Genomic DNA, 13,018 nt, shown 5'->3' with positions numbered 1-13,018 from the left:
CTGTGTCTGATGGTCTCTGTGGCTTTAGCTTCATTTTTCTTTATTTAAGTGATTCTTACTTGCCTAAAACCTTCTACTGATGAGTTTGACAATAAAAGCCCAAGTAAAAGCTAACTGCCATTTGTCCTTTAAATGATAACATCATCTTGCCCAAAATTGAAAAGAGGATCAACTTTTTCAATGAAAACATGTATTTTTAGAAGGGGTCTGTGGTGTGTGTGTGTGTTTGTGTGTAAACATGTATTTTTAGAAGGGGTCTGTGTGTGTGTGTGTATGTATTTTGTTTCAAATAAGCTTTAACTTTATTGGAGGGAGGGCCCCGATCCAGGAGAATACCAAGCAGAATGAGAAGAGTTTCTGCAAATGGTCTAAAAGTGATCGGCAGTCTAGGACATCCAGAAGAAAGTGTCAGAGCCCAGGATGACTGTCAGTAAGGAGACCCTGCGTTATTGGTGTCTGCCAAGCATTCCTCTGGAGTCTGTCGATTTGGAAGGAGGAAGACTTCAGCATCCACCATCCATTCAGTTCATTTTCACTGCTGTCTGGAGAATCTGCTGTGTTCTAGACACTGTGCTGGTTAATAAGCTGTCCCTGACCTCAAGGTGCTCCCGCTGGAGACAGAAGACAGAGGCCTTCTATACAGTGTGGTATGGGTGCTCATGAGAAATGGATTTGAGATCATGCTCATCAGACCACTGTTGGTAAAAGGTCCACCCAGATGGGTCATTAAATCAGAGTCTAGCAGCCGTAGGAAAGCAGGCTTTCTCAGATGCGGCTGACTCAGAGACATTGTTCAGAGAGCTCTAGGCAATGATGATGTTCTCATCTTTAGATTAAGTTGTATCATTTCTGAGAATAAATTCTGCTCAGAAAATTTTGTTCTCAGAAGTCAGGAGAGTCTGGTATTTGTAAACAGGCGTCTCAAATGCAAGCATGTAGATTTTAAACTTGCATCTTAAATGCAAGTGGGTAGATTGCTAGTGTGAATTCATCTGGAATGGTAATGTGACCCTTTCCCTATCCAAGGGGAAGGGTAGCAAAAGTTGGACTGCTTTTTCAAATCTGGCCACACCTTACCCAGCACTGATAAGGTCACCTGCATCTGTGCCCCCTGTTGAGGTACCAGGGGCAAAGGAAATATGCTGCCGCTGTGCCTGCCTTATATGGCCTGTGCCAGCAGTAAGTTTCTGTACCCTTGGTCGATTAACTATGGCATTAATCCAATTCATATGTGTGGGTGGATGTATGTGGTCTCTTTCTTCTAACTTTTGCTACATCTGAAATGATACAGTGCTGTAATTGAAATACTTTCAAGGTCAGTGTTGGCAAGGAGGGAGTAGTTAAGTGAGGAGGTAGGACAGGGCTCAGAAGTTACCTTTACCAATGGAGCGACAAGGCTTAAAGGACGAATAGGCCTGCTGCAGGTGCAAGACACCAGGCACAGTGCCATAAAATAATGTCTGTTTAGGGGTTGAATTGTATACGCTCCCCAAATGCATATGTTGAATTGCTGACCCCCAGTACTTCAGAAGGCGACCTTATTTGAAGATATGGTGTTGTCACAGAGGTAATCAAGTTAAGGTGACTCAGTGGTAAAGTGGTAAAGAATCCACTCCCAATGCAGGAGATGCGAGTTTGATCCCCGAGTCAGGAAGATCCCCTGGAGAAGGAAATAGCAACCCACTCCCATATTCTTGCCTGTGGGAAATCCCATGGACAGGGAGCATGGGGTCCCAAAAGAGTTGGATACGACTTAGCGACCAAAACAACAGTCAGGTTAAAGTGCCATCATTAGGGTGAACCTAACCAGTGTGACTGATGTCCTTATATTAAGGGGAAATTTGAACACAGAAACACAGATGGAGAGAAGACAAAGATGATGACCATGTATACGCCAAGAAGGCAGGGCTGCGACAGCTCCTTCCTCACAGCCTCAGAAGGCGCCAGCCCTGCCCACACCTTGATCTCAGGCTTCTGGCCTCCAAAACTATGAGGCAATAGGTTTCAGTTATTTAAGCCACACAGTATGTGGCACTGTATTACAGCAGCGCTAGAAAACTAAACCAGTGTGTTCAGAAAAGGGAACTCCTTGTTTTCTCTAATAATTGTAATGTCCTGGGGAAGAAAGGCCAAAGTGCCCATCTACAGAAGCCCACATTCTCTCCCCCATCGTTCATTTGGATCTGCATCTCAGAGTCCAGGCCACCTGGACACTCCCCTGGTACCTCACGTTCTTCAGGATTTTTCATAATTCCTTGTCGTGTTTTTGGCTTTTCCTCTACCAAACCCAGTTGCATCTGCCTGCTACTGATGGGGAGTCGTTACAAGCCTCTTGTTAGCTGTTTCATATTTGTCTCATTATGTTCTCCCCTGTGACTTATGGCCTGTGTGTGTCAGAAGCCAGTGTTCTTCGTCAGGAACATCCCATGGGATAATATATAGTCCCAGCCACTGTGTCTGATGGCTTCTGTCACATCCTTTATTCTTCCTGACAGTTCCAAATTTAACCTTGACACTTCTCAGAAAGAAGTTAAAAGAAAAATAGTTTTGTTGAGGTTGACAAGGAATCACATGACTACTGCTGGTCCACAGTATGGGCCATAGTCTCTGGGTCTGTTCCCAAGGGCTTGGCCCCAGACTGCAGCTGACCATAGCTAGATCTGAGTCACAGGTCCACTATAGGGTCCATAGTTGGCACCAAGGTCTGCATGCAGGCCAGCCTCTGGGGGCACAGATGGGCATGTCTCTCTCCTGGTTCCTAGGTAGGCAGGACTGCTCTTGGATCACTACTGAGAGGAACTGGATTCAAGTTATAGGGCTGCTTCAAGATCCAAAGTTGGACAGAGTTTGGTGGGCCTGCCTCTGGAAACACAAATGGGCTTATTTCTTGTTGAGTCCCTAGGGTAGCTATAATTATTCATAGGCCATTGCTGATAGGTATTGGAACCAAGTTACAGGGCTACTGTATTATTCACAGTTGGACTGAGGTTGGCGGGCCTGCTCCCAGTACACAGGTGTGCCTCTTGGCAGGTCCCTGGGCAATAGGACTGCTCTCAGACCAAGGCTGGGAGGAACTGCAACTGCATCATGAGCTGTTCTACGGTCCACAGCTAAAGCCAGGATCAGCAAAGTTATTTGGGGCACAGGTGGGCTTGACCCCTCCTGGGTCCCTTAGCAGATAGTGCTGGTGGCAGGACCAATGCCAAACAGGATTGTAGCTGAGTCTACAAGGGAACGGAGCTATTTCCAGGTCCTCTTGCTAGGACCAAGGTTAGCAAGCCTGCCAACAGCTTCCTCATGTCAGTCCTCGTCAGCCGTGGGCTCCAGTGAGGTTTTACAAGCTCCCACCTAGACCCCAAAGCTCCATGGATGGCTGCCAGAGTATTGTTTCTGTGGGGGTATGTGAATAATAGACCGCTTATTCTACCATCTCACTGACATCACCTACAAGATGGTGAGTCTTCTACTTCAGCCTGTAGATATATAATCATGACTTAAAGTAACTACTTCTAATGTTATTTTTAAAGTCATCATTAGTATTCTTTTTTCCCAGTATCCTTTGCATTGTGTATATCCTCAGGAATAATGACTAAGTCTGTTAAATTTTTTGCCTCCTTTTAAAATTTACTTTGTCTCATGACCTCTCTAAGCCTCTGAAATAGCACTGATAGCTAGTGTTTCTTCTCTAAACAATATTTTGTTGTTCAAATAAACAACTAAAAGTTGAACATATTTCAGAAACATATTGCACTAAACATATTGTTTAAAAATTGAACATATTTCTACTTTCTGTAACGATGGACTGAGTCACTCAGCTGATTCTTTCAACATTTCACTCTCCAGGGCAAGGTACATAGCCGAGCCTGAAATCCATGACGTAAGGAACCATATGTTCCCAAAAGGAAGAGCATCAGATTATTTTGAACAGAAATAAAATCTAGTGATTTTGAACTATTAGTGCCCCTAATGACTTGGAAAAATAAACGAATATTCTCTCAGGATGATAATCTCACCTTAGAGCTCAAATAATTCTACCAAAAATGTCCAGCAAAGATAACTAGGTACATAAGGAGACAAGATGTAATGAGTGGTAGCCAGAAGACATAATAGACAATAGAAATAAATTATCAGAAACTGTAAAAGATCTCTATACTGTGTTTAAGGAGATAAAAGCCAAGCTTAGATTTCAGCAGGGCACTATTATAACCTCTAAACAGTGAAATAGTTTGAAAATAAACCACAGAAATTCTAGAGTTGAGAAATATAGAAATACCAAAATACCAAAAAATACCAAAGTACAGAAATACCAAAATACAGAAAAATCCAAACTAATAAATTGGTGCATGGTTTAACATCAGATTAGACACAGCTGAAGAGTGAATTATCAAAATGAAAGAAAAATTAGAAGAAAGTAATTGAAATGCAGCACGGAAAAACAAAAGGATAGAAAATATGAAGAGAATGGTAAGCTACAGAGGACATAATTAAACTCCCAGAAAAAAATGAAAGAGAAGAAAGTAGAGTTGATATTTGCAAAGGTAATTTTATCTGAAGTTTTATCATAGCTTTGGAAAAATACCACACAATTCAAGAAGTCTGAATATATTTAGAATAAGCTTTTAAAATCCTTACCTAGACGCATTATAGTTAAACTGTAAAAAACTTTAAAAGCAGCTGGAGAAAGAAAGCAGAGTTCTTTCAAAGTACAATAAACTGACAATAAACTTCTCACTCAATAGGAACATGAAAACCACAAGAAAGTACAGTGATATCTTAAATGTACTAAAGGAAAGTAACTGCCCACCAGGGGAAAAAAGATATATTTCATAATAGAAGGTGAAATAAAAGACGTTTTTAAATCAATAAAGACTGAGTTCACTGCCAGAAGATTCATGCTAAAAAGAATTTCTTCATAGAAAACAAATTTATGGTTACCAAAAGGAAAGAAGAAGGATAAATTAGGAGTATGGGATTAACAGATACACATTACTCTGTATAAAATAGATATTCATCATTCAGTCACTAAGTTGTGTCTCTTTGCAACCCCATGGACAGCAGTACACCGGGCTTCCCTGCCCTTCACCATGTGCCGAAGCTTGCTGAAACTCATGTCCATTGAGTCAGTGATCCCATCCAACCATCTCATCTTCTGTCACTCCCTCTCCTTTATTGTTATACAGATGCAGCAATAAGAATTTACTGTATAGCACAGAGAACTATGTTTAATATCTTGTAATAGCCTATAATGGAAAAGAATCTAAAAAACTATGTGTGTGTATATATATATAACTGAATTACTTTGTTATACACCTGAAACTAACATAATATTGTAAGTCAACTATATTTTTCTTAAAAAAAGAACTTCTAAAATGTGTTCTTAAAAATGTAAGAGATAGAAATCAAAGAATGTAATAATTATATGGATAAAGTTAAATGAATGCTGCCTAGATCACAATAATGTCTTATATATAAATGTATACAAATATTTACATATATATCATGTTATGAAACATTACCAAAAAAAGCATATAATTCAGGAAAAGTGAATGGTTTTAAGATGTTCTAAACTCTCTACAGGCTTCCCTGGTGGCTCAGTGGTAGGGAATCCACCTGCCAATGCAGGAGATACGAGTTCAATCCCTGGGCCAGGAAGATCCTCTGGAGAAGGAAATGGCAACCCACTCCAGTATTCTCGCCTAGGAAATCCTATGGAGAGGACCTAGAAGGCTACAGTCCATGGGGTCATAAAAGTGACAGTCAGACGTGACTTAGCAACTAAACAACAACAACAAACTCTGTACATTGTCTGGGAAGAGGATAAAGTTATCAATTTATGAAGATTCTGATAAGCAAAGGTGGAGTACAGCCTAATTGTGGAAGATAAATTGAAAAGCTCCCAGAAGATAGCATAAAATAGTATGCCACTTATGACTACTTATGAGATGGGAAAATATTTCTTAAATAGGGCACAAAAAGCCCTGATTTCAAAGGAAAGGATTGGTAAATTGATTACATTAAAACTAGAGACTGTTTGTCTAAATACTATAGAAAGCCACAGTATAGAGTAGGAAAAGATATTTGCATCACATATAGCTAACAAAAAACTCATATACTTGTTACAGATCAGTAAGACAAAGGCTCATCACCCACTATAAGATTGAGCAGGAGATTTAACAAACTGTGTCCAAGAGAGAGAATCTAAATTGCCTTAAACATGTGATGATGTGCTCAATCTCAACCATCAGAGAAATGCATGTTAAAACCACAATGTGATACAGTTACACAACCAGTGTAATGATTTATTTGGTTTTTGTTTTTTCTTTTGGCCATGCCACAAGGCATGTGGGATCCTAGTTCCCCAACCAGGGACAAACCCATGCACCCAGCAGTGGGAGTGCAGAATCTTCACCACTGAACTGCCAGGGAAGTTCCATCAACACAGTGGTTTAATTTTTTAAAGCTGACAGTACCAATTGTTTGGAGAAGGCAATGGCAGCCCACTCCAGTACTCTTGCCTGGAAAATCCCATGGACGGAGGAGCCTGGGAGGCTGCAGTCCATGGGGTCGTGAAGAGTCGGACACGACTGAGCGACTTCACTTTCACTTTTCACTTTCATGCATTGGAGAAGGAAATGGCAACCCACCCAGTGTTCTTGCCTAGAGAATCCCAGGGACAGGGGAGCCTGGTGGGCTGCCGTCTATGGGGTCACACAGAGTCGGACACGACTGAAGCGACTTAGCAGTACCAATTGTTGAGGATGTGGAGTAATAGGAATTCTCCTCGTGTGTTGGTGGGAATACAAATGAGAATAATAACTTTGCAAACAGTCTGGAATACCCAATAAGCAGCAAGTCTACTCACGTATGTGTGGCCCAACAAAAATGTGTTCATAGCAATATTATTCATAGTGGCCCCAAGTCAGAAATAAGTCATCTATCAACAGTAAAAGGGATGAATTCCAATGTATTCTTACAATGAATATTCAGCAGTGAAATAGGATACTCATAAGAAATGAATAAATCTTACTATATAAAGTTGAGCAAAAGAAGCAAGACAAAAATCCTACATACTGTAGTACTTAGTAACTACCTTTGGGGAGGAGAAAAGCATGTGTGGTGATTGGGAGAAGCAGAGGGCACTCATAATGTACTAGATTTCTTTATCTGAGTGGTAATCACATGAATGTGTTCAGTCAGTGATAATTCATAAAGTCATACTTATTGTTCATGCATCTTTCTGTGTGTAATTTCACTTCAGTTAAACTGAAGGTTCTTTAAAACAAAATGTAATTGAGAGAGTACCCGGTGATACATGAGATTTACAAGAACTCATATATGAATGACGTCCTCCTTAGGATAATTTGGAAGAAAGCCTCTCATATTTGTGACATGAGGTATTGTTTACCTGTCTCTCTCCCCTGTTGATACTGTTCATTCGCTAAGTTGTGTCCAACTCTTTGAGACCCCATGAACTGCAGCACACCAGGCTTCCCTGTCCTTTACCTTCTCCCCAAGCTTGCTCAAACTCATGTCCATTGAGTTGGTGATGCCATCCAACCATCTCATCCTGTCGCCCCCTTCTCCCCTTGCCCTCAGTCTCGCCCAGCATCAGGGTCTTCTTCAATAAGTCAGCTCTTTGTATCAGCTGGCCAAAGTATTGGAGTTTCAGCATCAGCCCTTTCAATGAGTAATCAGTGTTGATTTCCTTTAGGATTGACTGGTTTGATCTCTTGCTGTTCCCCCAGTGGACTCTGAACTTTGGACGGGAGGGCCTGTGCCCCCATTTCTGACTGACAGAGTGGTTTCTCACTGAGTGTGGGATTCATGAAATAAGGTACTCACTGGAGAGATGTACTCCTGTTCCCAGGTTAAGAAAACGACTGAGGCCACCCTGCAGACAATACAGGATATGGTCACTATCGAGGACTACGATGTTTCTGAGTGCTTCCAGCACAGTCGCTCCACAGAGTCTGTGAAGTCCACGGTCTCTGAAACCTATCTGAGTAAGCCCAGCATCGCCAAGAGAAGAGCCAACCAGCAGGAGACCGAGCAGTTCTACTTCATGGTACGCCTGCTGCTTCCCCAACCTCTTGGGGTCTCCAATCTGGGGTCCCCCAGCTCTGCTTTTGGAATTGCATCAGAATCATCTAGCATTCTTTATTAAGACCAGAGTTCCCAATTCAGCAATTCTGGGATATGGGAGATAGTGCTGATATGCAGACAAAGTTAAAAAGGGCTGCTCTAAAACAGAACTTTTAAAGGATCTCATGAACATACATGTCACCACGAGAGCTTGTTAAAATGCAGGTTCTGATGCCAATAGTCCTGGCGTGGGGGTAACTGAGAGTTCACACCTCTAATAGGCTGATGCCGTGGTCTGCATCAGAACCATACTTTGCATAGCAAGATTCTAGGATCTAGGAGGTAAGAATGGCTGGATTTTTAGATATCCTGTAGGAAGTTCCTTGACATCAAATAGTTTCTTTTAAAGTTAAAAATGTATCTTTCCTTTTGCAGAAACTCAGAGAATATTTGGAGGGTAGTAATCTCATCACAAAACTTCAAGCCAAGCATGACTTGTTGCAGAGGACGCTTGGAGAAGGTCAGTTATCTGAAAGAGTTGGGGAGATGACCTGGATTATATCTTGTGTTGCGTATGTGTTCCATGAAGAATATGAACCGTGTGAATTTGTTCTGGAAGAAGCAGAGAACAGCGTATGTTTAGATTTGGCTTTATCTGTTTAAGAATCAAATTTTCCCTGGAACTATTTCCTTTTATCCTTTTTTCTTTTGGAGGCTGTGCCACACTTCCCAGGTAGCTCAGTGGTTCTTCATGCCAAGCAGGAGACGTGGGTTCAATCCCTGGGTTGTAAAGATCCCCTGGAGAAGGAAATGGCAACCCACTCCAGTATTCTTGCCTGGAAAATCCCATTGACAGAGGAGCCTGGCGGGTTGGGTCCATGTGATTGCAGAAGACTCAGACATGACTGAGTGACTAAACAACAACACCAACTTATGGGATTTAGTTCCCCAATCAGGGATGAAACCAGGCTCCCATCAGTAAGGGGGGCAGAGTGCCAACCACTGGACTACCAGGGAATTCTCCGAAATTATTTTCCCTATAAACTTTATGCTAACTTGGAGGCAGAGCAGTGAAATCTAGGGCTGAAAAACCAACACAGAGCTGCAAAGAAGGGTCTTCAGAGCCCCAGTGCTTCTAGGAGTACAGAAGTGTAAGGAACTGTGCCTGCTCCCACCTGCTGACAGCCCCCTCCTCTGCCCCAGCCACTTCTTCCTGTCCTTGGTGTACTTTCCCCACCCTTCCAGTCCCACCCCTTTTGTTTAAATGGGCTGGTATTTGTTGTCCCATCTATTGCCTTTTTGGACTCTGCTAGTGCTAAGTCACTTCAGTCGCGTCCGACTCTGTGCGACCCCATAGATGGCAGCCCACCAGGCTCCCCCGTCCCTGGGATTCTCCAGGCAAGAACACTGGAGTGGGTTGCCATTTCCTGCTCCAATGCATGAAAGTGAAAAGTGAAAGTGAAGTCGCTCAGTCATGTCTAACTTCGAGATCTCATGGACTATAGCCTACCAGGCCACTCCATCCATGGGATTTTTCAGGCAAGAGTACAGGAGTGGGTTGCCATGTCCATCGGACTCTAGAAACCAGTTACACCAGTTTGGGTGCCCTCCCCCCCACCCCCCCCCCAGTAAGATTGGTCTTAGTTGAGAAATAGTTTCATTCTATTACTATATCTAGTAAAGACAAAAACAATAGCAACCACTTATAGAAAGCTCTCTGTGTGCCAGGCATTGTTCTGAGCTGTATATTTAACTGAGCACTGTTAATTTCCCCATTTTTCACAGATGGGAAAACTGAGGAGAGAGAAAGGATTACAAGCAAAGGGGATAGTGTAGATGTTTTTCTCTTTTCATCTTTGTGAAATTTAAAAAGAGGAGAAAAAAGCCACCAGGTCCCTGTCCTCAGTACCTCAGTACCAGTCGGTAACACGTTTAATTCTTATTTTTCACACTAGATCTTGCTGGAAGTTATAAAAAGTGAAAGACAATACAGATGGGAGAGGGAAATCAGGGAGCGAGTTGTGTGAACAACTCAAGCTAAAAAGAGTTGACCAGTTTTAGAACTTTCCTGCCCAGAAAACAAGGTGTTTCCATCACCTTATCTCCTGGTCTCCTCCAAAGGACTCATTATCCTCAGGGAATGTCCACATGTAGAAAGGTCTTCATAACCTGAAATACCATGAATTGCAGTTAGAATGCCAGACTCTAAGATAAAAGGCCAATTTTACTTAGAAAAAAAAAACACTTAAAGTACTAAAAAGTGTCTTAAAAAATTATTGTTGCTAAGTCATGTCTGACTCTGCAACCCAATGGACTGCATGCAGCACGCCAGGCTTCCCTGTCCTTCCAATATCTCCCAGAGTTTGCTCAAACTCATGTCCATTGAGTCGGTGATGCCATCCAGCCATCTCACCCTCTGTCATCCCCTTCTCCTCCTGCACTCAATCTTTCCCAGCATCAGGGGGCTTTTCCAGTAAATCAGCTCTTCATGTCAGGTGACCAAAAAATCAAGTAACTAAATATAATATGTGAATATTCATTAGATTATGAATCAAAAATCAAAAGTTATAAAAGATGTTTTAGTGATATTTGGGGAAATTTAAATATAGACTATATTATATGGTATTATTGAATGAATTTTTCATTTTCCTAGATATGATAAACTTATGAAGGAGAATATTCTTATTATTAAGAAATGCTTGCTAAGTGTCCTAATTCTGCAACTTACTTTCAGATGGTTCAGGAAAAAAGACATATGTAAGAATGAGGGAGAGAGGAGGAGATAAAGTCATTATTGTAAAATGTTACCAGTTGGGAAATCTATGTGAAGGTATAAGAATGTTCCCTGTACCAGTCTTTCAGTTTTTCTGTAACAGAAGTTTGAACCTTAGAAAAAGCCCTTTTTTTCTTTGAATAATTGTCTTACCTCAGCTACTGTGTCTTTTTCTTGTTTTTCTCCTCATAACATGTGAAGTCTTTTTCTTTTTTTCCATTTTTCACAAATGCCTTATATTTCAGTGATGCCCCAAGGTCATTGCCCATCCCAAAGCATAAATTATCTTAAGTGCAGCTGAATACTTACAGAACTGGAGACACCACTTCAGAAATTGTGAGTTGCAGGGAATGAAGTAGTGGGTGAATTCATTCTTGGCGCTGCAGGCAGACATGTGTTAATACTCTGATCACATTCTGAAACCTTTATGGTACTCATTCTACATAGATTCCCTTCTGTCTCCTGGAGAGGAAGCCCCACTGGTTGATATGATTTTATATGCCATTATTGGCTAAGGCTATATTTTAGCCAGATTCTGTCTTTAGCTGCTGAATTGTATAAAACTATATCATGCCTGGTGAACTCTGTGCCAGGATTTCTCCTCTTGTAATTTCTTTCAGTGGTTTCCAGTGTCCTAGTGACACAAGCTGTGTTCAGGTATTCCAGATGTTCACTGAATTGGATTTTTTCTGCACAAGAAACTGGATTGTTCTCATCCGGGGCCAGCAGACACACTGGCTGCAGACCTCTCTGCTCCCCAGCCCTGCCCACGTGCAGACTTGGCAGCACTCTAGCTATTGGTCACAGCCCGGCCTTGATGCTAGCAGCTTTGCCCAGCGAAAGACTGAGCGTGGAGGACATGCCCCATCTTTCAGCTCTTGTGAGCCCTTCAGCTTTCCACACAAGCCCTGTTCACATTAATAGGCTTACACCAAGGGGCGACCAGGAAAGTTAATGGTGCCTGTCCCACAGTGAGATTATCCAATGGTGAGCCCTTAAGAAGGGCTCCAACTCTGGGGTTGGTTAACTAAGGTTAGAAGGTCAGATTTAAACAGTGCGTTTGGGGACAGTCTTGACTTTTTATATAGAAACCACATCTCTGGGTTATACTAGGCTCATTGCTGCAAAAACTGCCCTCATAGTAAAACAAATAGAGCCTAACTCAGGGATTTAGCAGTTGATCGTACACAGCTGAAACTGTAACTACAGACATGTGTTTGGCCTGTCTTACTGCTCGCTTTTGGCAGGCTACCAGTGACCCAGTAAGTCCTTTGATTTACAACATTGCAGAGCAACTAGATTGGGCTCTTAAAGTGGCACTGTCAAATATCAGAATTCCAAATCTTTGAAAACAACTGAAATAGAAAAGAAAAAACACACGAAGAGTTAAGGCCAAAGGCGTCATCATCATCTTCTTCATCCTTCAGCAACACCATTATATCATTTTGTGATGTCTTTGTTTTTAAATAAGATCAGATCAGATCAGTCGCTCAGTCATGTCTGACTCTTTGCGACCCCATGAATCGCAGCACGCCAGGCCTCCCTGTCCATCACCAGCTCCCAGAGTTCACACAGACTCACGTCCATCGAGTCAGTGATGCCATCCAGCCATCTCATCCTCTGTCGTCCCCTTCTCCTCTTGCCCCCAATCCCTCCCAGCATCAGAGTCTTTTCCAATGAGTCAACTCTTCACATGAGGTGGCCAAAGTACTGGAGTTTCAGCATTAGCATCATTCCTTCCAAAGAAATCCCAGGGCTGATCTCCTTCAGAATGGACTGGTTGGATTTCCTTGCAGTCCAAGGGACTCTCAAGAATCTTCAACACCACAGTTCAAAAGCATCAATTCTTTGGCGCTCAGCCTTCTTCACAGTCCAACTCTCACATCCATACATGACCACAGGAAAAACCATAGCCTTGACTAGAGGGACCTTTGTTGGCAAAGTAATGTCTCTGCTTTTGAATATGCTATCTAGGCTGGTCAGATTAGGGTTAGGGTTAGGGAAATAGATGTTAAATCGAGCATGGAAAATGAGCTATATGTCTGTAAAACTGAGGCACAGAAATTTTGTTCTATTTTAGTAATGAGCCTTGGTGTTCACATGGCTTCTTTGAGTGTAGCATTTGGAGTTAACGGGTTGTAAACATCCGTGTAATTTTTGCTA

General features: G+C 42.0%; 1 protein-coding gene across 8 annotated transcripts in view; it reads left to right on the top strand.

Annotated features, from left to right (window-relative positions):
* SRGAP1 (SLIT-ROBO Rho GTPase activating protein 1) overlaps nt 1-13,018 on the top strand; it is a 310,916-nt gene that overhangs the window by 246,386 nt on the left and 51,512 nt on the right. For all 8 annotated transcript variants that reach the window (XM_086400213.1, XM_086400212.1, XM_086400214.1 and 5 more), the window contains 2 exons: nt 7,868-8,065; nt 8,518-8,602. In XM_086400213.1, coding sequence (XP_086256339.1) covers nt 7,868-8,065; nt 8,518-8,602 — 283 coding nt within the window. The remainder of the gene's footprint in view (nt 1-7,867; nt 8,066-8,517; nt 8,603-13,018) is intronic.

This window comes from Bos grunniens, chromosome 5, assembly GCF_055505025.1.
Source record: "Bos grunniens cultivar Pamir isolate PY7600 chromosome 5, Bosgru_T2T1.0, whole genome shotgun sequence".
NCBI lineage: Eukaryota > Metazoa > Chordata > Mammalia > Artiodactyla > Bovidae > Bos > Bos grunniens.
Note: the sequence above shows the minus strand (reverse complement) of the source record. Positions and strands in the feature narration are given on the sequence as shown.